Raw genomic sequence first — 25210 nt, forward strand, 5'->3', positions numbered from 1 at the left:
TGGTGCCAGTGTTCCTCAGTTTCCTCATTTGTAAAATGAGGAGGTTGGACTCAACAGCCTCTACGTTCCCAGCTAAGCTCCCTACACGGCCATCTCCATCCAGAGGGCTCGGATCCTGTGGGTGGGAGGGACCGTCGTACGCTTCTCCAGAGCAGGAGAGAGGAGTACAGAGATTCTCCGCCCCTAGACAGGTCCTGCCCCGTTCCTGCCCCCGCCCCTTATGTCTTTGTCCGCGGCGTCCGTTATTCATAAAGTTTTTGTTTTCCCAACATGGCGGCGCCCATGAGCCACTCGGTCGTGCGGGCTTAAGAGACAGAGCTTGTGCACAGGTAACGCCGCCGTTGCTGCCCGCGTTGGCCGGGCCTCATTCCCACCTGGGTGGCCAGGGATCCGTTAGGCTGTCTACTCTGGGAGGGGATACCAGGAGCGGCGGGCCCTGGCCCTGAGACCTGAGGCTGGAGGTTGCGCCTCAATGGCTGGGGGAGAGGGGAGAGGGGGAGAAAGGGGCGTGTCTCTAAGGGGGAGGTAGAGAAAGGGGCATGTCCCAGAGGGGAACTGGGTGTTGGAGGAGTTATGTTCAGATTCTCTGTCTCTGGGAGTAGCCTTTGTCTCTTTGATCAATTCTCTTCACCTCTCCGGGCCTCAGTTTCCTAATCTGAAAAATGGAAGTGTTGGAATCCAAACTCCTTCCAACTCCTTTGACTTTGAGTAAGCCAAGCCCCCTCAATGGGCCTCAGTTCCTTCCGGGGGGGGGGGCGGGGTTGGACGAGGGTAACTCCCCCGAAACCCCACTCACCCCTCCGACCCACTTGGGGAACCCAGTTGGCAAGTTTCCCACTCAGCCCTCTTAACTCCAAGTCAAGCCGTGCGGTACTTCTGCTTCTATAACACGTAGGACTTGGGCTCAACAGTGCTGGGACTTAGGCCGATCCAGAAACCAAAATATACAAGGATTGGAGAAGGGAGTGAATGCTGACCATTGGGAAAGGCTTTCAGTTTCCAATGGAAATGAATGACCGGGCCAAGCCTCCAGGGAAGGTGGAGAACCCAAGAGACCAAAGATCATAGAATCCTAGACTTAGAGCTGGAAAGGAACCTAAAGGTTATTGATTCCATCCCCCTCATTTTACAAATGAGGAAACTGAGGCATGCAGCCCTAAGTCACTTGCACAGGGTCATAGTAACTGAAAATTAGGATTCAGAGTATGGTTTTTGTGATTACAACTCCAAGGTTCCAGCCCCTGGCTACAAGATGTAGCTGCCACTAGATAAGGCTAGAATACATCTCCCGAATGGGAAAGGGAGGGAACAGACAAGAGAGAGGACACAAGTAACACTACACTTACATGGCCATCAACCTAATACAGACCTTTGAAACTGCTATTCTTTACATTTTCAATTTCAAAGTGTAGTCTATGAACCTTATGACCCTTTTAGGGAGTCCTAATTGATTAGGAAAACTAGTTGTGGTATAAGGCTGAAAAGCCTGGGAGGACCCAGATTGGGTAGGACCTTGAATGCCAGGCTAAGATTAGCTGTTCATTTATGTAAAGTTTTGATGCTGACATAATGCTTTCCTTAGGCCAGCCCAATGTGACAGCACAGGTAAGCTCATAGAGGATAATGGAGCTGTTGAAAATCACCCAGTTTGTAAGTGTCCCAGTTGGGACTTAATCTAGTTCTTGTACTTTATGCCAAGGGCTTTTTTCTCTGGTCTATGCCGAATACAATAAGCATTTATTAGACACCACAAAGAAAACAGCACAATTCCTGACTTAAGGAGCATATCTAATACTGAGGATCGTGAATAATGGTATATTATCTCATCAAATGAGATAGTATTTGTAAGGTGTTTAGCATGTAGTAAGCACTAAATAAATGCAGATTCTCTTTCCTCCTCCCTTATCCCCTATTTGGATCAGTATAATACAAGTCAGGGAGTAATAGAGGCAAAAGAGAGTCCTAGCCATAGTCCTCCATTGAGGAGGGAGAGAATCCTTCTAGCTGGGCAGGTCTAAGGAAGTTATACAGATAACTCTCAAGTTGGATCTTGATGGAAAAGAAGGATTTTAAAAGGCAGAGATGAAGAAAGAATGCATTCCAAACATGAGAGACAGCCAGCTTGACAGCCTGAGAATAGAATATGAGATCAGGGAACAGTGAGTTCATTGGCCGAAATGAAGAATTCATTGAGTTGAATAATACCAAATTAGCCTGGAAAGATACACAGAGCCAGATTGTGGAAGAGTTTGAAATGTTAAGATGAAAAGTTTTCATTTTATCCATAAGGCAATAAGAAGCCACTGATAATTTTTGAGCAAAGGAGTGATGCAGTTAGACCTGTGCTTTTGATAGCTTTGTGGAGAATAGTTTGGGGCCAGGAATACTAGTTAGAACTATTAAAATTATCTGAGAGAGATGGCAAAAGCCTAAATTCAGGTAGTGGCTCTGTGTGGAGAGAAGGCTGTGGTTGAGAGAGATTGATGAGAAATGGTAGTAGTGTTAGCATCAATGGCACTTGGGAGCTTCTTGGATATCGGCAAACAAGAAAGGAGACCAAAGTATATATTGAGATTGAATCTTGATGTATAGGAGAATGATGCCATCAGCAGAAGGAGGAGCATTGTGAAGAGAGCCTTTGAGAAACTCTCAGGGTGGGAAATGTGATGTTCTCTACAGTGTTTAAAGGTTTTAAAAAAGAAATGCTTCAGGCTCTGTACAAGTCCTCACAGAAATCATACTTTTGTGACAGGTTGGGTATCAGATAAACTCTTATCATGTGGCTCCTATACTTCTCTCAGAAGCAGTGTTTTGTGATCTTTTCCCATCCATAATGCCCCATGCCTCATCTCATACTTGCATCCACCCCACTCTTGCCTATATAGGAAGCATTATCGCTATTCTAATGATAATTGGTAATACTTTATTTTTGTTTCTTTACTCCACCATTAGTAAGTTCATTGCTAAATACCAGTAAAAGCCAGCGAGGGCATTTCCTCATTGCCTTTCTTCCTTGAAAACAAACAAACAAACAAACAAACAAAAAAAAACAGTAGAATGCTAGTGCAAATATCAATAATATAGAAATAGTTCTTGATCAATGACACTTGTAAAACCCAGTGGAATTGTGCGTCGGCTATGGGAAGATGGGGGGTACAGGAGGGAAAGAACAAGAATCTTGTAACCATGGAAAAATCATTCTAAATTAATTAATTAAATAAAATTTTCCAAAACTTAAAAAAAAAAGAAAGAAATAAAAAATCAGTGGAAGCTTAAATTTCAGGGAATTCTCCTGTTCCTTGTCTCCATGCTGTGGTAAAACAGAACAACAGAGTGGGCACCAGTTCCTTTGTCCAGCATTCTTCTACCTTATATCTTACTTTTCCTTCATTTGAGGCCCTCCCTTCTCTTGTTCCACAATGGGCTTCAGAAAGTCTAGCCTGGGTTCCTTCTTTTGCTTAGGCTCCCAACTTCAACAACTTCTTCTTCTTCTTCTTCTTCTTCTTCTCCTTCTTCTTCTTCTTCTTCTTCTTCTTCTCCTTCTCCTTCTCCTTCTCCTTCTCCTTCTCCTTCTCCTTCTCCTCCTCCTCCTCCTCCTCCTCCTCCTCCTCCTCCTCCTCCTCCTCCTCCTCCTCCTCCTCCTCCTCCTCCTCCTCCTCCTCCTCCTCCTCCTCCTCCTCCTCCTCCTCCTCCTCCTCCTCCTCCTCCTCCTCCTCCTCCTCCTCCTCCTCCTCCTCCTCCTCCTCCTCCTCCTCCTCCTCCTCCTCCTCCTCCTCCTCCTCCTCCTCCTCCTCCTCCTCCTCCTCCTCCTCCTCCTCCTCCTCCTCCTCCTCCTCCTCCTCCTCCTCCTCCTCCTCCTCCTCCTCCTCCTCCTCCTCCTCCTCCTCCTCCTCCTCCTCCTCCTCCTCCTCCTCCTCCTCCTCCTCCTCCTCCTCCTCCTCCTCCTCCTCCTCCTCCTCCTCCTCCTCCTCCTCCTCCTCCTCCTCCTCCTCCTCCTCCTCCTCCTCCTCCTCCTCCTCCTCCTCCTCCTCCTCCTCCTCCTCCTCCTCCTCCTCCTCCTCCTCCTCCTCCTCCTCCTCCTCCTCCTCCTCCTCCTCCTCCTCCTCCTCCTCCTCCTCCTCCTCCTCCTCCTCCTCCTCCTCCTCCTCCTCCTCCTCCTCCTCCTCCTCCTCCTCCTCCTCCTCCTCCTCCTCCTCCTCCTCCTCCTCCTCCTCCTCCTCCTCCTCCTCCTCCTCCTCCTCCTCCTCCTCCTCCTCCTCCTCCTCCTCCTCCTCCTCCTCCTCCTCCTCCTCCTCCTCCTCCTCCTCCTCCTCCTCCTCCTCCTCCTCCTCCTCCTCCTCCTCCTCCTCCTCCTCCTCCTCCTCCTCCTCCTCCTCCTCCTCCTCCTCCTCCTCCTCCTCCTCCTCCTCCTCCTCCTCCTCCTCCTCCTCCTCCTCCTCCTCCTCCTCCTCCTCCTCCTCCTCCTCCTCCTCCTCCTCCTCCTCCTCCTCCTCCTCCTCCTCCTCCTCCTCCTCCTCCTCCTCCTCCTCCTCCTCCTCCTCCTCCTCCTCCTCCTCCTCCTCCTCCTCCTCCTCCTCCTCCTCCTCCTCCTCCTCCTCCTCCTCCTCCTCCTCCTCCTCCTCCTCCTCCTCCTCCTCCTCCTCCTCCTCCTCCTCCTCCTCCTCCTCCTCCTCCTCCTCCTCCTCCTCCTCCTCCTCCTCCTCCTCCTCCTCCTCCTCCTCCTCCTCCTCCTCCTCCTCCTCCTCCTCCTCCTCCTCCTCCTCCTCCTCCTCCTCCTCCTCCTCCTCCTCCTCCTCCTCCTCCTCCTCCTCCTCCTCCTCCTCCTCCTCCTCCTCCTCCTCCTCCTCCTCCTCCTCCTCCTCCTCCTCCTCCTCCTCCTCCTCCTCCTCCTCCTCCTCCTCCTCCTCCTCCTCCTCCTCCTCCTCCTCCTCCTCCTCCTCCTCCTCCTCCTCCTCCTCCTCCTCCTCCTTCCTTCTTCCTCCTTCTTCTTCCTCCTTCTTCTACCTCCTCTCTCTTTTTTATTTTGTTTTGTTTTTGTTTTTTTAAACCCTTACCTTCCATCTTAGAATCAATACTGTGTATTGGTCCTAAGGCAGAAGAGCGGTAAGACCTAGATAATGGGGGTTAAGTGACTTGTCCAGGGTCACCCAGCTACGAAGTATCTGAGATCACATTTGAACCTTGGATCTCCCATCTCTAGGCCTAGCTCTCTATACTCTGAACCACCTAGTTGCTCCCTAAGTGACTCACTTTGCATGTAACACTTGATTTCTTCCTAACTTATGCATATATTACTAAACTAAAGACATGAGACTGGTAATAGAGAGGTTATTTAAGACACAGCAAGAGTCCTCCACAGTTACCTGAAGAAAAATCTTTCCTTTTGTTTAGACAAAAAAAAAATACTGCTGCTGCTGCTAGCTTTCATTTACGTAGCATTTTAAGATTTGCATATGGCTTTCTATGCTGCCATGTGAAGTAATACCAGTCCTGAGGCTGCTAGATAGTAAATACCAAACCTGTAGACAAGAAGGCCTGAGTTAAAATCCAAACACAGATACTCAACTAGCTAGGTGACCCTAGGCAAGTCACTTAACCTCTGCCTGCCTTAGTTCCTCATTTATAAAATGAGGAAAATAAAAGCATCTGCCTTCCAGGCTTGCATGGAGGTTAAAACAAGATAATATTCATAAGAATGCTTTGCAAGCCTTAAAATGTGACATAAATGCTAGCCATTATCCCCATTTTATAGCTGACAAAACTGAATCACAAAAGCTGAAGTAATTTGTTCAAGGTCATATTACTAGTCATTGTCAAAACAGAATAGAAGCTGGGTCTCTCCACCATGGATTCATCACAGTTTTACTATGTCATTGTAACTCTCTAGTCCAGTCTAGCAAACATTTTAAGGCTAATGAGGACAGAGTAAAGAGGTACCATCACCTTTATATTTCCAAAATAGCATTAGCTTTTTTGGCTGCCATATCACACACACTGTGGACTCAAAGTGCAACCCACTAACCCCCCAGGTCTTTTTCAGAGAAACTTGTTGGTCCGAGATTTTCTCCATCCTATATTTGTAAAGTTGCCTTTAAAAAAAAAAATCAAATGTTAGACTTTACATCTATTCTCTTTTAGGGGATTCTGATTCTGTCAGAAACACATCATATAAATATGCTGAACAAACCTCCTTGGTAGCTCTCCCTTTTGCTAGTAATGGAACAATGGAATAGATATTTTAACTTGAGATACTTCGAAAATTCGCCCTTGCTGAGGTCAAGTATTCACTAGGCCAAATAAATATTTAAAAACAATTGAAAATACAATTAGGGCCTTCCTTACAAATATTTTATGTTTCCAGAGTTTGTAAGTTGACTGTTTGGAACTCAAAATGTGTTTTTCTATGGAAATTATAGTCAGGTTTCCATGTCAGCTCATAAGAACCTATTTTAAAAAAAGGATTTAAAGTAAATTAAATTTTAAAACCCATAATTGAGGTCCAAGTTCTACTTCTGACACATGCTAGGTCTCCGACCAGAGGCAGATTATTTAAATACTTAGCACTCCAGGCAACTATAAGAATATAAATTATAGATGAGCTGGAGGAGGCTTCCTTCTTCTAGGCATTCCTAAGATTAAGATGCCCAAAGTTAAAATAATATAAGCAGTGCTCCTGAGCCTCATGTCCTCTTGGGATCCCTGGACCTTTTTGGCTCTGAAACATCCCTGAGCTTTGAACCTCCCTGATCCCTGAAAGAGTTAGGCCAGGGAGGAGAGGCTGGGTAAAGATTCCAGCAGTTGGACTAGTCCCATGGCATTTTATTTTATTTTATTTTATTTTATTTTATTTTTAAACCCTTACCTTCTGTCAGAATCAATACTAAGTATCAATTCCAAGGCAGAAGAGTAGTAAGGGTTAAGCAATTGGAATTCGGACTTGCACAGAGTCACACAGCTAGGAAGGTCTCAGATCTGAGCCCAGTTTCTTCCATCTCCAGGTCAGACTCTATTCACCTAGCCACCTAGCTGCCCCTTCCATGACATTTTAAAGGGAAAGAATCACTACATGTCATCAGCAAAGATCAACAAGGAAGGAAAGAAGGACATTAAGGGATATCCTTGGTATTTTTTATAGCAAAAGTAGGTGCTAAAGGCCCCAGGAAGACTGGAGAGTGTATCAGTGTCAAGAAATTAGTCAGGGAAAAGTGGGAGAAGCCATTGATAATCACTGACTGTGGCCAAAGGGGCAGAGATGACTGGAGATAGCAGAAACATTTCTATGTGTGTATTCTTACCCAGTCTAGCACTTACGAGTTACTAACTACCTGTTAAGTCTAATAAAAATAGAGCTTGTATTTAATTCAGTTGAATTTCCACACTATTTTTTTGAGGGTGATTAAAAACCATTAATAGGGGGAAGAAAGAAAACATTTTAATGGAGAAGGAATAAGGGGGCTGAAATGAAGGGGGGAAGACTGGGTAATGAGCCACTCTAATAGCATGTGCTTGTAAGGGTGCTGTCATTATCTCTTTCAGAATCATTATTGCCATCTGAAGAATGACTTCCACTCGGCAGAGATTTGGAATTTATTCCTCATTTCTGAAAGGGCTGCTAAATGTACGGGCACATGCAGGTATTTGGGAAAGTAAACTAAATCCAAGATTGAGCAGATGCATTTACAGTGCCACAGGGAAGTGGACCAGAGATTACACTTTGCAGACCAGAAAGGAAGTTGAAAGATGGTGGCATCAACGACTAAAGGATGAGTTCTTCAAAATGTCAGAAGCAGATGTGAGTATTCTGAGAAACTTGAAAACGTGTGTATATTCATGTTTTAATACATTGCACCATTGTTTCTAGTGCTTATGTAAGACCTGGTATAGAGGAAATAATAATAAGTAATGTGTAATGAGGATTTGCTCCTCAGAACTCTAAATTCCAGCTTCGCATGTTCCCTCTCACATTATGTGCTAATGTATGGAGAATATAATTTTGTGTGTGACCCCGCTCCTTTCTCACTTCTCCCCGATCATGCTGGCAGGCTTTATGCCAGGCAGGAGAATCTACACAGGTGGGTTTACTTTTTGTTAAATAATTAGGTTTGAATTTCTGTTTCTTTTAGTTTTATTTTCTTCCTACTTCAATGATTATTAATAAACTTTATGAATATAACACTTGGAGTTATTGATATTAATTTAAATTTTATGGTAGCTATCATCTATTTAGTGTTTTAAGGTTTGCAAAGTGCTTTATAGACATCTCATTTTATCTTCACAGCAACTCTAGGGAGTAGATGCCATTGTTATCCCCATTTTGCAGCAGAAACTGAGGCAGACAAAAATTAAATCAGTCAGTTAATCAGTAGTCAATCACCAAAATTTTATTAAGCTCCTCTTATGTGCCAGGCACTTGCTAAGCACAATTAAGTGATATAAGGATGATATTAGAAATTAGGTCTTGTTATATTAGTTATATATAGAGAGATAAGAAGTAGAGAAGCTGTCTTGAGAAAGAATTGGAGTTTCAAACAGAGTGTCAGTTTTAAGTCTAATGGGTTTTCTTTGACAGTTGATCTCTGGGTGTGGCAGTTGATTTCAGTCAGTTGGCAGAGTCACTCTCACAGAGACTCTCTCTCTGAGGGCTTGAATGAGGTAACATCTTTACCTCTCTCTATCACTATCTGAGGAAAAGACCTGAAAGAGCTTAGTGTTTTCTTTTTCCAAACTTGGGAAACACTATTGACTATCTATTACTGTTTTTATAGATTGTTTAACTCTGAGAAGACCAAAGAAAGACCTGATCTTTGATTTGGATTCTGAGTCTACTAAGGCTCAGAGTCCTAACTTAGTTCTTAATGAGACTCCACCAGCTAGCCTTTGTTATTTTTTATAACTTGAAGGTGAAGTTAAGAATTATGAAGATAATAGTGGTAGTTTATTTAGAATAGTAAAAATTTGGGTTAGTCAGATCAGGAAGGATTTGTGTAGCCTGTGAAAACAGAAGAAGCAGTTCCTTCTGGAACCAGGGAGTTTTATTTGGGTGGAGTTAGTATCCCTTAGAGTTAGAAGTCCTTTTATCCTAATATATTTCAATAAATATTTTATTTTTTATAACTAGAGTCTCTTTAGCATCCTTGCACCTGGACTTGAAAAGAAGTTCACTTATGAGCTTCCCTTCACTTCACTTGAACTAAAGATACTTTGTAAGCACAGCAAGCAGAGTATCAAAATCAGTTTATAATCAATAATCAATCCATTGCTTATTATTATTTTTACAGTTTGCCTTTTATTTTTACAATTTCTTGTCCAGGCTTCTACAGCTACTGTCTTTCTGGCAGAAGGTCCAACACTCTGTAACTTTGAAGGTTCTCATATAACTCTTTATGATAGACAAGAGGGCAAGGATCAAACCTGTATTTAAGGCTTTTTGTTTCGTAGTGAGAGAGAGTTGGACCTGTGATCAGGTATGAGTTTGAAGCCCAGTTCTGGCCAACTTTACTTCTTGAGGCTTCAGCTTTCTCCTCTCTAATAGGAGAAGTTTGACTCAAAGATCTGAAATCTCTTCTACAGCTCCACATCCCCTGGGTGGATGGAGGTGAGGGGAGAAAAAGGTGTTACCCACCTGATGTTATAACCAAAAATGAGCTACAACAGACAAGGGACACATGGAGTTCTGGGAAGGTGGATTGGAACCACTTTGTAAAGGGGAGACTAAAGATGTCCTAAGTTCAAGTTGATGGCTTTCCTTTTATTTTTTATTTAAAAACAACAACGACGACCAAAAAACTTAGTAATATTTGGTCAGACAAATGATAAGATATCCGAACTGCCAAGAATTTAAACTCTACTGCAAAGAGTATGGACTGGTTATGTTGTTGAAATGCCAAACACATGTTTACCTACAAGGCAATGACTCACATAAAAGTCAAAAAAGGTGATACAAGGACACTGTCTGGGTCTCTCTGAAGAACTTTGGTATTGATTGTCAGATCTGGGAGATACTGACACAAGGACCATCCTGCATGACATGCCCGCATCAAGCAGGACCCCAGGAACTCAGAAAAACATGAAATGCACATGTTTAGAGAAGTCTTCATCTCAAATGCTTAGACTGACTTTGAGCCCCACCTGTGGTAGAGCCTTCTGAGCTTATATTGGTCTGATCAGCCATAGCTGGACACATTATCTCCGATGTAGTGATGTAATTTTAGTCCTCTTCAAGTACAAGGGACAACAGTGAATGAAGGCTACTCTATTGAGCTCTTAGGAAACGAAATGAATCTTACTACATACCCACAATACTCAGAGAAACAGGGACTTGGGGATTTCTCTTAAAAATATGCCCCCAAATATTTAGAATACATTTATAAAAATAATCCCTTGCAGACTTTGGGAAGGCTTTTTATTTTAAGAGTTTAAATCTTTTGCCTTTTATATTAAACTATGAACATTTTGCTTTTAGTCATATTTCTTTCCAGCCGATTATAGTACAAATCCTATAGTTATTCTGTCCCAATTTACCCCCAGGAGATGGAAGTCATTAAAGTATCACAGAAAAAAATAATTTAATTCACACAGAAAAGTATGAGCCAGAAATGAATACAAGTCTTGAGTAACTTTTTTTTTTTTAGCCCTTTCCAATATTGAGTCTTGAAGGCAGAAGAGCAGTAAGAGCTAGGCAATGGGTGATTTTTCCAGAGTCACACAGCCAGGAAGTGTCTGAGTCCACATTTGAACTCAAGGTCTCCCATCTCTAGGTCAGGTTCTTAATCCACTAAACCACCTGGCTGCCTCCTTGAATACTTTTTAAACAGAAAAACTGTAACTATTAGAGGTTGTTTGTTTATTTGTTTGTTTTTAACGCCACCACTTCTATGTGGCTCTTAGCATGTTTAGGCATTATCAATTAAAGGAAAAGGGAACTTTGGAAGAGCAGATACTTAAAGAAAAACAGTTGTATATAGATAGATTGCTAAATGCATGTAGAAAATATGATCAAAATAAAATATTTTTTAAACAGTAGAGTTGTATTGATTTTATGTGAACATAAACAACATTCAAAAGCCACAAATAATAATAGTAAATAGCATTTATATAGTACCATAAGATTTGCACGGTGCTTTACAAATAATATCTCATTTGATTCTTATCCCATTTTACAGTTGGGGAAAAGTGGTAGATAATGATGAAGTTAATTGCCTGGTATCTGAGATAGAGTTTTTGCTCAGGTCTTCCTGACTCTAAGTTTTGTGTTCTAACCACTGTGCAAGCTCACTTCCTGGGTTTTTACATTTTTCTCTTTTCCAGCCTCAGACCACAAGTTCTTTTCCCTTTTCAAATAAAGTAAGTTTCATTACTACTTTTTGTTTTCCATTATAGTCATTTCCCATTTTTCCTAGTGACAGACACTTAAGAAAAAATATCCAGTACAGAGATTTGCAGTGTAGGTAATATTTTGTTTTAGTTGTTTTCCACCTCTCTTCAATGTAGAAGGGAGGAATTGGGCTTTGTTAATCTTTTCCAGGACCTTTCTTGGTTTTTACATGACTCAGAAGTCAATTTCTGCCTTTCCCCATTGAACTGATCTGCCCCTGAAACCCATCAAACCCCTGTTTTTTAAAAATTCCCAAAAGAAGACCATTAAAGCTTTCATTTGATCATAATGAAAAATGACCTAACAGTTTGTTAAATATTGACATATCCTATAGAATAAGGTTATGGAATTTCCTCTGGACTTTTGAAGTCCCTACTCCTCATTCTTTAGAATTATCATTATTGCCTGATTTTCTCATTACCAAGAATTTTAGGCTCTCTCTTGCTCTCTAGGAGTTTTTACAAGATGTTCAAATTTGTTATTTTCAGTTAAAAAGCATAATCATTGCCCTTTCCCCCTTCTATCCCTCATTCTCATTCATCTCACATTTATATTTAAGTCTTAGTTATTCATCGTATATTTAAGGGATGATTATAACCGTATGTGGATTCAGTCCTTTTATTTCTTTTCTACCTTCCTTCTATTCATTTCAACTATTTCAGTATACCTTAGCAACTTTGCTCTTGGGCAGAGAAAGAGAAGAGGAGAGAACACTCCAGACAATAATTTATTTTGTTACTTGTTAGGAACTCATGTATAAGATTTGGATGGGCAGAGGTAAAGGTTCAGATAAATGGCTAAAAGCAAAATTTGGCTATATCATATTTTGCCTTTTTTCTGTTTTTTCCCTGAATGGGCTATATTTGTCATTGGTTTTATTTGCCACTGTAACAAATACGTGTAGTCAAACAAAACTAATCTATCTACTTACTATATCCAAAATGTAGGCCCAATTCTTCACTTTGTGTTCATCCCCCATCCCCTCTGTCACGAAGTGGGTAACATACTTCATCCTTGGTTCTCTGAAGTCCTGCTTGGCCATCACTTTGATCAGAGTTCTTAAGACTTCCTTGGTTGATTTTCTCTATAATGTTATTAATGGACAGACCATTTCTCTGCTCACTTTACTTTGCATTGGTTCATATGCATCTCAAGTTTTTCTGCCATACTTTTTTGTCATATCTATGGTATAATAATATTCCATTTCATAGATACACTATCATTTGTTCCATCTCCCCCCCCCCCCCCAATTGATGGACATCCCCTTTGTTTCCAGTTCTTTGCTACAAGGAAAATAGCTGCTGTGAATATTTCAGTATCATATTATACTCAATAGTAACTCAGTGACTTGTTGACTTCTCTCCTAGAAATCAAAGCCCAAGTTTTATGTGCTTTCCATGTTCCCTTATCCTTCGGGGAAGCTTCATATGGGCCATGTTCGTGTCTACACAATCAGTGACGTCATGGCAAGATTTCAGAAAATGAGAGGGATGCAGGTAAGACAAAATGTTTATCAAAACTGCCCTACCTCTCAGAGCAAAAGAGATGGAAAGATTCATTATGGAGGAAAATACAACATGGAAGATGATTGCAAAGATACATTTCCTCACAGACAAATAGTAAATGATGCTCTAAGATAAAAGGCAACCAGATTAGGAGAGGCTTCAGGATCTGGCTAAGAAGCTCATTCTTTGCTTTGATACACCTAACTTCTGCCTGGGCTCTTCATTATCGCTCTCTCAAAGATCAAAGAGAGCTTGGAAGAAAAGAGAGATCATTGGGTCTGGCTGAGAGATCACTGAGGGTTATTTTTCAAACATGGGTTGGATGGAGCAACAAAGGTGTAGAAAATCAGATTGAAGAAAGCCCAAGAAAAGAATTGAAATGAGGAGAATCAGAGGCTGCCTTCATGTGGAAGGTTCAAACTCTAGTGGCAATTTTCAGACACTGGTATCCCATTTGCTGCCTGGGAGTGAGTAGATCACCATGACAATGGCATTTCTGCTTCTTCCCTGGCTATTTCATAATAGAACCTAATAACCTTTTCTTGAAGTTGAAAGAAAAGTTTAGGTAGATGTCTGCTTGAAAGCCAGCATATAGAAAAGATCTGAAAAACAGCTGCCTGTCTTGCTACTGTTAGTATAGCAGGTAGGCTACTAGTACTCAGGAGTGTAGGGGTACAGGGGCTTGTGGGCATTGTTATTTTCCAGGTATTGATGTCATTGTATAAACTTAGGCCAGGCAAGATGCTGTCACCACACAGCAAGAAAACTTGTCACTATACTGGAGTCTCCTGTGTTCAGGTGTGGTTTTTGGTTTGCTGATTGTAGGAGATAGGATGAAAGCCTTAGAGCTCACAGATAGCTCTAGTCTCCCTCGCATTTGTGAAAAGTTATGTATTCAGTTTGACAGTTCTGAAGAGGTTCCCACCTTTTAGCTGTAGCTATGTTTCATTGCCCCTTTGTGTTTGTTTCAAGTTTTTGTTAAGCTTATATAGTATAGTTTTCATTGACCAAAAGGTATCTAGTGTACTTAGGTGGAATGTTACTTTTTAGGAAAATATTCCTAGTGCTTGCTTCTGGATTCATTCACACTTATTTTTAATCATGGTGTGGTAAGTGTTTAACTAGTCCCAATGCCTAGCCCTTACCACTCTTGTGCCTTGGAACCAATACACAGAATTGATTCCAAGATGGAAGATAGGGGTTATTTAAGAAGGAAGGAAGGAAGGAAGGAAGGAAGGAAGGAAGGAAGGAAGGAAGAAGGGAGGGAGGAAGAAGGGAGGGAAGGAGAGAGAGAGAGAGAGAGAGAGAGAGAGAGAGAGAGAGAGAGAGAGAGAGAGAGAGAGAGAGAGAGGGAAGGAAGGAAGGAAGGAAGGAAGGAAGGAAGGAAGGAAGGAAGGAAGGAAGGAAGGAAGGAAGGAAGGAAGGAAGGAAGGAAGGAAGGAAAGAAAGAAAGAAAGGAGGAAAGAAAGAAAGAAAAAAGAAAGAAGGAAGGAAGGAAGGAAGGAAGGAAGAAAGGAAGGAACGAAGGAAAGAAAGAAGGAAAGAAAGGAGGAAAGAAAGAAAGAAGGAAGGAAGGAAGGAAGGAAGGAAAGAAAGAAGGAAAGAAAGGAGGAAAGAAAGAAAGAAGAAAGAAAGAAAGAGAGAGAGAGAGAAAGAGAGAGAGAGAGAGAAAGTCACTTGTAATACACCTACCTATTTCTTCATCTGTAAAGTGAGACATAACACATGCCACACAGGAACCATCAGCTATAGGTCACATTAAATAATGTGAGTACAATTTGTGAATGTGAATACAATGCTTTGAAACAACTAAAAGGTTATATAGAGGCACTGTTAGCACTAACTTTGGAAATGTTAATCTTTTGATTACAGCAGCAGCACCACCACCACTATCACCCCAATGAAAGACATTTGGGTCTCACTTTTTTGAATGATGCATGTCTGAAAGCCATTTATCTTCCTGGCTTGTCAGAAGTTAATTTTTTCAGAGATTACTATGATACTCCAGCAAGATTTGTTTGATTGTGATCTTTCTCCTGTGCATACCAGACTATTCATGATTATTGACCAATAGCCCGAGGCTCCAGCCTTCCTCACAGAGCCAAAAAAAGCTCACAAGATGATTTTCTAGATGTAGATGTGGCAAATATGAGAGTTTTCCCCTGAAAAGACAAGTTTTTTTTGTTTTTTGTTTTTTTCCCCAGCTCTTTGAAATTGTGACCGTACTGATTTTGAAGGTAGTATTCAGACTTCCCATTCCCTCCTTGAACTCCTTTTGGTAGCCCTTTGTATTTTTGGGGTGTTTTCTGCCCCCTAGCTTGGAGGAAGTGGTGGGCTTCTTCATTGTTGCAGACAAACCAGGTCAGTCAGTCATCTTTGGAGTAAAACATTTCAGAGAGAGGAATCTGTGCCTTGTTAATGAAGCTGATTCTTTGTTCCAGTTGCTTTCCCCTCAGTGCATGGGAGAATTTATTCAAGATTGTAGCCATCCAACATAAGAAAGGAGCCAGCTCGGAAATAAACTTGCATGTGTTAGAACATCCTTTTTTCCTTCTCTTTCTTATAAAATAAAATAACTCAGGATATAGAAGAGCCAGAAGTTCTGAATACTTATCTGAGATGTTAATTAGGACTACAGTACAGATTTTTTATGATGTGGGACAAGAATTACTTTAAAATGTTTTTCTCCCCATCCATTCTCATGCTGACATTATTAAGCTTCAAGGACTTGGGCTGGTTTGTTAATAGCTAGAAGGATGAAAGGCAAAGGTACCTTTTATTCCAAAGACTTTTCTTTTGGAACTTAGATGAATCACATTTGACATTTTAAAGAAACTTCAACATGGAAATTATTTACAAGTTAGGTAGAATTAGATTCTGGAGTAAGATGATCACTGCTCCTTTTTTTTAGGATTTTTTCCCCCTCCAAAGTGATGGAAGTATTTGTTGTCAATTATGTTTTGGGGTTAATTACCTTTTCTGATACGAGGTAAAATGGGAAGATTTCTAGCTGTGGCAGTTTTATAACTTTCTTGGTATGTGACTTCCTTGCCACCAACAAGAGTGAATTGGGAACTGGGGGTAGTAGATGGGAAGTGAATCCTACTTGTTTTCCTTTAAAATGCTTTGGGGAGTGGAAATTCTAGAACTAGGAGTAACTTAACAAAAACTAAACTTACTCCTCTGTGAAGCCACACTTTATTCCTCTCTATTGTGATTTCATCCTATAACAACTCAGATGCTTCTTCCTTCTTTTTCCCCATGGTGATATATTCCTTTTTTCCCTCCAATCAGCCAATGTCAATGCAAAGATATGTAGAGTTACCCGATTGCCATCTTCTACCAGTCTAGATATCTCTTCCACCAGTCTAAATAACTAGATAGCTACTAGTCTTCTAAGTCACATCCTAAATGAGAAAAAGGAAATTAGGGACAATAGAAACTAGTGTTAAAAGAATCATGTGCCATTGAGAAGTAAAGAATTCCCGTATATGTTTTATTAAGGTGAAGCATTGGGGTTTGAGGGAATCTTGTAGCCATTGACAGAAACTGCACTAGTGACACTTTGATTTGGTTACTATTGGGAATGATTTTGTGGGGAAATTCTGCAGACTTTGGCTTTAGGCAGATGTTTATCTTGCAGCTGTTTTCATCAGACAATTAATGACACGAGTAATAATCCATAAGTAGAAGAATTGTTAGTGTTATTCTAGGCTAGGGATATGGGAAATAAAAATAGGAATGGTTTATAGAAATGTGGTGGATCCTAAGGTTTTTTAAATATCCTTTCCAAGTTGCCCACATCTCTAAAATCTGTAGTGGTTCTCTATTGCCTATATGAACCTAGTCTACATTTCTTATCTTAGCTTTCAAAGTCTGCTGTATTCTGTTCTCTTTGGCTTAAATACCAGCCAAAGGAATCTAAGCTTTACTCAGGTAAGAGGAAGCCACTGGAAATTTTAGAGCAGAGGAGTGATATGACCAGATCTTTGTATAACAGAGTCCAGTTTTAAAGCTGTATGTAGAAGGCACTGGAGAAAGGAAGTGAAAGTCAAGACTGAAAAACCTCTTTGGAGGTTTCTGTAGTAGTCTAAGCAAGCGAGCTCTGGTCATTGCGTGGTAGCAATGAGAATTCCCTAAGAAGTGGGAAGAGATGCAATAAATATTTTGAAGGGAGGATTAATAGGTCTTCACAACTGATTAAATATACAAAGGAGAAAGAAGAATTGAAGAAAACATCAGGTTTCATGCTTCGGAAACAATGGAGAGTAAAAATGATGAAGTCACTGGGAACTCAATATGTACAAAATGCAAGTGCCATTAGGTCATCCAGTAGAATAAATTCATCAGTAAGCAAAGATTAAGTGCTTACTATATATCAGGCACCATGCTAAGTGCTGAAGATACAAAGACAAGAGTGAATAGTCTCTGCTCTCAAGGAGCTTATATTTTAATTGAGGAGATGAGACATCATGTACGTAAAAAGGTATACATACATATATATATATACATACAAGATACAGAGGAAGTGTATTTTATCTTGATAATTTAGCTCATATATGCCCCTTCTTTTTCTCAGATAATGCTATCACCCACATGTGGACTGTTGCAATAGCCTGCTAGTGGGTCTTCCTATCTTAAGTCCTCTCCCTCCCTCCCATTTCATCCTTTCCTTAGTTATATTATTGATCTTCCTAAAATCCAGGTCTGACCATGTCATCATCATACTGAGTAAATTCTACTGGTTCCCTGGAGCCTCCAAGATCATATACAAAATGCTCTGCTTGATTTCTAAAGCTCTTTATAATGTGGCCACCTCTCCTGCAACTGTTCTTATATCCTACTTCCCTCCCCTTGCCCCCAAGTTCTCTTTGATCCAGTGACTCTGCCATCCTGGCTATTCTTTGAAAAAGTGTCTCCATCTCCTTACTCTGGGCATTTTCACTAGCTATCCTCTTCTGGAATTCTCTCATTCTTCATCTTTACCTTTTGACTTTCCTAACTTTCTTCCAAGTTCCAGCTAAATCCCATCTCTTACAAGGAGCCTTTCTCAGTTCCTCTTTTTTTTTTTTTAATTTGGTCAATTTCAAACATTATTCCTTGGTTACAAAAATCATATACTATTCCTCCCTCCCCTCCCCCCCATCCCTCTTGTAGCCGATGCACAGTTACATTGGGTATCACATATGACCTTGACCAGAACCTATTTTCATGTCGTTGATGTTTGCACCAGGATGTTCATTTAGGGTTCACATCCCCAATCATATCCCCCTTGACCCATGTAATTAAGCAGTTGCCCTTCTTCAGTGTTTCTACACCCACAGTTTTTCCTCTGAATGTGGATAGTATTCTTTCTCATAGATCCCTCTGGGTTGTTCAGGATCACTGCATTGCCACTAATGGAGAAGTCCATTATATTCGATTGCACCACAATGTGTCAGTCTCTGTGTACAATGTTTTCCTGGTTCTGCTTCTCTCACTCTAAATCACTTCCTGGAGGTTGTTCCAGTCTCCATGGAATTCCTCCACTTAATTATTCCTTTTAGCACAATAGTATTCCATCACCAACATATACCACAATTTTTTCAGCCATTCTCCAATTGATGGGCATCCCCTCCTTTTCCAATTTTTGGCCACCACAAAGAGCGCAGCTATGAATATTTTTGTACAAGTCTTTTTCCTTATTACTTCTTTGGGGTACAAACCCAGCAGTGCTACAGCTGGATCAAAGGGCAGTCTTTTATCACCCTTTGGGCATAGTTCCAAATTGCCCTCCAGAATGGTTGGATCAATTCACAACTCCACCAGCAATGAATTAGTGTCCCCACTTTGCCACATCCCCTCCAGCATTCATTACTTTCCATAGCTGTCATGTTAGCCAATCTGCTAGGTGTGAGGTGATACCTCAGAGTTGTTTTGATTTGCATCTCTCTGATTATAAGAGATTTAGAACACTTCTTCGTGTGCTTATTAATATTTTGATTTCTTTGATCGAAAATTACCTATTCATGTCCCTTGCCCATTTATCAATTGGAAAAATGGCTTGATTTTTTTGTACAATTGATTTAGCTCTTTGTAAATTTGAGTAATTAGACCTTTGTCAGAGGTTTTTGTTATGAAGATTATTTCCCAAATTGTTACTTCCCTTCTAATTTTGGTTATATTGGTTTTGTTTGTACAAAACCTTTTTAATTTGATGTAATCAAAATTACTTATTTTACATTTTGTGATTTTTGCTAAGTCTTGCTTGGTTTTAAAATCCTTCCTTTCCCAAAGGTCTGACATGTATGCTATTCTGGGTTCACCTAATTTACTTATCGTTTCCTTCTTTATGTTCAAGTCATTCACCCATTCTGAGTTTATCTTGGTGTAGTGTGTGAAGTGTTGCTCCAAACCTAATCTCTCCCCCAGTCTTCCAATTTTCCCAGCAGTTTTTATCAAATAGTGGTTTTTTTGTCCCAAAAGCTGGGATCCTTGGGCTTATCATAGACTGCCATGTTGAGGTCACTTACTCCAAGTCTATTCCACTGATCCTCCTTTCTGTCTCTTAGCCAGTACCATATTGTTTTGATGACCACTGCTTTATAGTATAGTTTGAGATCTGGTACTGCAAAGCCACCTTCCTTCACATTTTTTTTTCATTATTTCCCTGGATATCCTTGATCTTTTGTTCTTCCAAATGAACTTTGTTATGGTTTTTTCTAATTCAGTAAAAAAGTTTTTTGGTAGTATGGCACGAAATAAATAGATAAATTTGGGTAGGATGGTCATTTTTATTATGTTAGCTCATCCTACCCATGAGCAGTTATTATTTTCCCAGTTGTTTAGATATAGTTTTAATTGTGTGGAGAGTGTTTTGTAGTTGTGTTCATATAGTTCTTGTGTTTGTCTCAGCAGATAGATTCCTAAGTATTTTATATTGTCTCGGGTGACTTTAAATGGAATTTCTCTTTCTAATTCTTGCTGCTGAGATGCGTTGGAGATATATAGAAATGCTGATAACTTATGTGGGTTTATTTTGTATCCTGCAACATTGCTAAAGGTGTTGGTTATTTCCACTAGCTTTTTAGTTGATTCTGTAGGATTCTTTAAGTAAACCATCATATCATCCACAAAGAGTGATAGCTTGTTCTCCTCACTGCCTATTTTAATACCTTCAATTTCTTTTTCTTCTCTAATTGCTACTGCTAGTGTTTCTAGTACAATGTTAAATACAAGTGGTGATAATGGGCATACTTGTTTCACTCCTGATCTTATTGGGAAGGCTTTGAGTTTATCCCCATTGCAGATGATATTAGTTGATGGTTTTAGATATATACTGCTTATTATTTTTAGGAAAGGCCCTTCTATTCCTATGCTTTCTTAATAGTTCTTAATAGAAATGAGTGTTGTATTTTGTCAAAAGCTTTTTCTGAGTCTATTGAGGTAATCATTTTTGTGGGTTTGCTTGTTGATATGGTCAATTATGTGGATGGTTTTCCTAATATTGAACTATCCTTGCATTCCTGGTATAAATCCCACCTGATCATAGTGAATAACCCTCGTGATAACTTGCTGGAGTCTTTTTGCTAGTATCCTATTTAAGATTTTTGCATCTATGTTCATTAGGGAGATTGGTCTATAGTTTTCTTTCTCTGTTTTTGACCTGCTGGCTTTGAGATCAATACCATATTTGTGTCATAAAAGGAATTTGGTAGAACTCCCTCTTTGCTTATTATGTCAAATAGTTTATAAAGTATTGGGATTAGCTATTCTTTGAATGTTTGATAGAATTCACTTGTGAATCCCTCTGGCCCTGGGGATTTTTTCTTAGGGAGTTCTTTGATGGCTTGTTCAATTTCTTTTTTTGATATGGGATTATTTAAGAATTTTATTTCTTCTATTAATCTAGGCAATTTATATTTTTGTAAATATTCATCCATATCTCTCTCTCTCTCACACACACACACACACACACACACACATATATATAATTGGGCAAAATAGGTTTTAATGATTGCCTTAATTTCCTCTTCATTGGAGGTGAGGTCTCCCTTTTCATCTATGATACTGTTGATTTGGTTTTCTTCTTTCCTTTTTTTTTATTAGATTGACCAGTACTTTGCCTATTTTGTTTGTTTTTTCAGAATACCAGCTTCTAGTCTTATTTATTAGTTTAATAGTTCTTTCACTTTTGATTTTATTAATATCTCCCTTGATTTTTAGGATTTCTAGTTTGGTTTTCTGCTGGGGGTTTTTAATTTGATCGCTTTCAAGTTTTTTGATTTGCACGCCCAATTCATTAACCTCTTCCCTGAACTCAAGGATATAAATTTTCCCCTGAGTACTGCTTTGGCTGCATTTCATGTATTTTGAAAGGATATCTCATCATTGTCATTTTCTTCAACGAAATTATTAATTGTTTCTATGATTTGTTCTCTAACCGATTTTGGCGAATCATATTATTTAATTTCCAATTAATTTTTGATTTGGCTCTTCATGTGCCCTTACTGAATATTATTTTTATTGCGTTATGATCTGAAAAGGTTGCATTTATTATTTCTGCTTTTCTGCATTTGTTTGTCATGTTTTTTGACCTAGTACATGGTCAATCTTTGTGAATGTACCATGTGCTGCTGAAAAGAAGGTGTATTCCTTTTTGTTCCTATTTATTTTTCTCCATATATCTGTTAACTCTAATTTTTCTAAGATTTCATTCACATCTCTTACCTCTTATTTATTTTTTTATTTGATTTATCTAAATTTGATAGTGGTAGGTTCAGGTCTCCTACTAGTATAGTTTTACTATTTATTTCCTCCTTCAATTCCACTAGTTTCTCCTTTAGAAACTTGGATGCTATACCATTTGGTGCATATATGTTGATTACTGATATTTCCTCATTGTCTATACTCCCTTTTATCAGGATGTCTTTACCTTCCCTATCCCTTTTAATCAGATCTATTCTTATTTTGGCTTTGTCAGATATCATGATTGCAACTCCTGCCTTCTTTCTAACAGGTAAGGCCCAATAGGTTTTGCTCCAACCTTTTAATTCTAACCATGTGAGTGTCTACCCACCTTAGGTGCATTTCTTGTAGACAATGTATGGCAGAATTTTGGATTTTAATCCTCTCTCCTATTTGTTTTCATTTTATGGGTGAGTTCATTCCATTCACATTCAAAGTTATGATTGTCACTTGTGTATTCTCCAGCATTTTGATATTCTCTCCTAGTTCTGTCCTTTCTTTTTTTTCTATATCCTTTTAAACTAGTGGTTTGCTTTTAATCAATCCCCCAATCCCCTTCCTTAATATGCTTCCCTTTCTTGCCCCTCCCTTTTTGTTCCCTTATTTTTTTAGGGTCTGTTAGGTTCCCGCCCCCCTCTCTTTCCCTCCATTTTTGTACTCCCTCCCTCCATCCCCACCTTAGTTTTCCCTTCTCACTTACCTGTAGGATAAGATAGAATTCAAGACCCCAGTAGATCTAGATGTTCTTCCCTCTCAGAATTGAATTCACTGAGAGTAAGGTTTAAGTATTACCTATTAGCACTCTCTTCCTCCCCTTCTTATAAGAGTATTCTTCCCCTTCCCTTCCCATGTGTATCTTTGTGTGATAAAGATTATCCTATTTATTTTATTTCTTCAAGTATCTCTTGGTGCCATCTTTGATTCCCCCCTCCCTTTTTCTTTTTTTTTTCATATCACCTTATAGCACTTATTCCTCCAATCTCTTCCTATGAATGATTCTTCTAATTACTATGAATATAATTTTTGAGAGTTGCAAATAACATTTTCCCCATATATTAATATAAATAATTTGATCTTATTGTAGCCCTTACAGAAGAAAGTTTGAATTAAAAAAAAAAAAACATCCCCCCCCCCTTCCCTCTCTTTCTTATTTACCTTTTCACGTTTCTTTGGGTTTATATATCAAACTTTCCACTTAGTTCTGGTCTTTTCTTTACAAATACTTGGAAATCTACTTTGTTGAATGCCCATACTTTCCCCTGGAAGTATGTAGTCAGTTTTGATGGATAGGTGATCCTAGATTGAAGACCCAATTCTCTTGCCTTTCTGAATATCATATTCCAAGCCTTGCAGTCTTTAGTGTGGAAGCTGCCAGTCTTCTGTGATCCTGATTGGTGCTTCTTGGTATCTGATTTGTCTGTTTTTGGCTTCTCATAGAATTTTCTCCTTAGCTTGAAAGCTCTGGAATTTGACAATTACATTCCTGGGAGTTGTCTTTTAAGGATTTAGTGTAGAGGGTGTTCTATGAACTCTTTCAGTCCCCCTTGTTCAAGAACATCAGGGCAGTTTTGTTGGATAATTTCTTGTATGATGTCAAGATTTCTGGCTTTTCAGGTACACCGATTATTCTCAAATTGTCCCTTTTTGTTTTGTTTTCATGCTCCGTCATCTTTTCAGTGAGATATTTTATGTTTTCTTCTATTTTGTCAGTCTTTTGACTTTGCTTTATTAATTCTTGCTGTTTTGCAAGATGATTGGCTTCCAGTTGCCTAATTCTGGTCTTTAAGGACTGATTTTCCACTATAATCTTTTGATTTTCCTTTTCAGTTTGGTCTATCCTGCTTTTAGTGGTTTCCAGCTGTTTCTCCAATTGGGAGTTCTTGTCCTTTAAACTGTTATTTTCTTTTAGAACTATTTCCCACTTTTCTTGCCAGAAGGCTTCCATCTTTTTTATAACCTCCAAATTAAATTCTTCAAGAGCTTTTGGATAATTTCCAATTTTTTGGGAAGGTTTTGGTGCATTTATTTGAATTTTCTCTTCTATTTCTTCTGTAGCCTGAGTTTTTCCTCCTTAAAAATTTTCCAGGGTCAACCCCTTCTTATTTTTCTTGGTGGAGGGAGGTTGTTGTTTCTGGGCACTATTTACCATTACTGTGGAGGTTTTTCCTTCCCTTTTTAGTCAGAAATCTGAGTGAGATGGGCACACTCTCTGTGTATGGAGTTACGGAGCAATGATTTTGCCTGAGGCAAGCTCTCATCTCCACATCTTCTGCTTTTTTTCTCCCCTTCTCTGTGCTATCTTCCCATGAGGACCCATGGTCCAAGTTCTTCATCCTGCTGAGGTTTCAGGTCTAGCTGCTCTCAGGGGTAGGTGTTTGGTGGTCTTAGTCAGCTGCCAAGGACCTAGAGGTGCCCCTCACTTACTCTAGAGGTTCCCTCGCTCACTCACTGATTCTGGCGCATCCTGGCTCTGACTCTGGCTCCGTAGGTGGGATGGGGGAGGGTAGATCAGCTCATGTTTTGGCTGGAGCTTTTTCACCCCCTTATAGTGTGGAAATGCCCAAATCCCACATACCTTCAATGCTGCGCCCTACTTTAGAGTCCCTTCATTCATATGAATTTGGGTTTTTTGGTCTTTTGAGGTAGTCTATATCGGTAGGTGCTGAGGAGAGGAACAGTCCTGTGTATAGACTGCCACCATGTTTACCTGGAACCTCAGTTCCTCTTAATGTCAGCACCTTCCCTCTTAGGTTATTACCTACTTATCCTGTATATAGCTTATTTATTTCCTTTGCTTTTTGCATTTTGTTACCCACATTAGATTGTGACCTTTGGGGCAGTGAATTTTTTTCAAACCTTTTTTTGCATTCCCAGCACTTGATTAATAAATGCTTATTGAAACACAGGCAGGTTGATAGAAGAAGATAACCTCAACAAAAAAGATGCTAGTAGCTTTGAGATTTAAGAAAGGAAAGACTTCCATAATAGGTGGCACTTGAGTGGGGTTTGGAAAGAAGCTGAGGATTCTAGGAAGGAGAGGAGAGGATTCCAGGCATGGAACTATGGCAGCAGGAATGCAGAGATATAGAGACAGAAGATGGTGCACAATGTGTGAGGACCCCCATGTAGGCCAGATGGCTGAGCCATACAATGAGTGGAGGGGAGAAATTTGGGGGAAGACTAGAAATGTAGGACAAGGCCAGTGAAGACCTTTCAAAGTCCTCAATACTTACCGTAGTGGCTGGCATATAGTACTAAATGTATACTGATTCATATGAGGTGGTTTCCCTTGACTAGACGTATTCTATCAGCCTAACTGACCATTTATCAGAAGCTGAGGCTTTCAAATTGTAGAAGTCTAAGCTTTCTTTGTCCATACTCTTTAAGAGTCTGAGACTCTTATCTCCTGAGCTTTCCTGTAGCTATTTCTTCCTCCTCAAAGGTGGACTCCCCTTCCTCTTTGTCTGTGCAATTTGAGAAGCTTAAGAGCTAATACTTTTTCTTTTTGGCTTCAACTAAAAACCCCAAAAATGAATAAGTACCCTTTGCAAACATGGATGTTTTACTCCTCTATATGGTGGATATAGAAAAAGCAAAAAAGAAC

At 40.0% G+C, this 25210-nt stretch overlaps 1 protein-coding gene across 3 annotated transcripts in view; it reads left to right on the forward strand.

Moving 5' to 3' along the window:
* The first annotated feature begins 240 nt into the window (after positions 1–240).
* Positions 241–25210, forward strand: part of LARS2 (leucyl-tRNA synthetase 2, mitochondrial) — a 207372-nt gene continuing 182402 nt past the window's right edge. The window contains exons 1-3 of one of the 3 annotated variants that reach the window (XM_001379440.3): positions 241–329; positions 7537–7792; positions 12742–12870. In XM_001379440.3, coding sequence (XP_001379477.1) covers positions 7559–7792; positions 12742–12870 — 363 coding nt within the window. In that variant the 5' untranslated portion in view covers positions 241–329; positions 7537–7558. Of the gene's footprint in view, positions 330–7118; positions 7141–7536; positions 7793–12741; positions 12871–25210 lie in introns of those variants that run through there. The other 2 variants (XM_056800229.1, XM_016426424.2) reach the window with 2 other exon arrangements.

This window comes from Monodelphis domestica, chromosome 5, assembly GCF_027887165.1.
Source record: "Monodelphis domestica isolate mMonDom1 chromosome 5, mMonDom1.pri, whole genome shotgun sequence".
In the NCBI taxonomy this organism is placed as follows: domain Eukaryota; kingdom Metazoa; phylum Chordata; class Mammalia; order Didelphimorphia; family Didelphidae; genus Monodelphis; species Monodelphis domestica.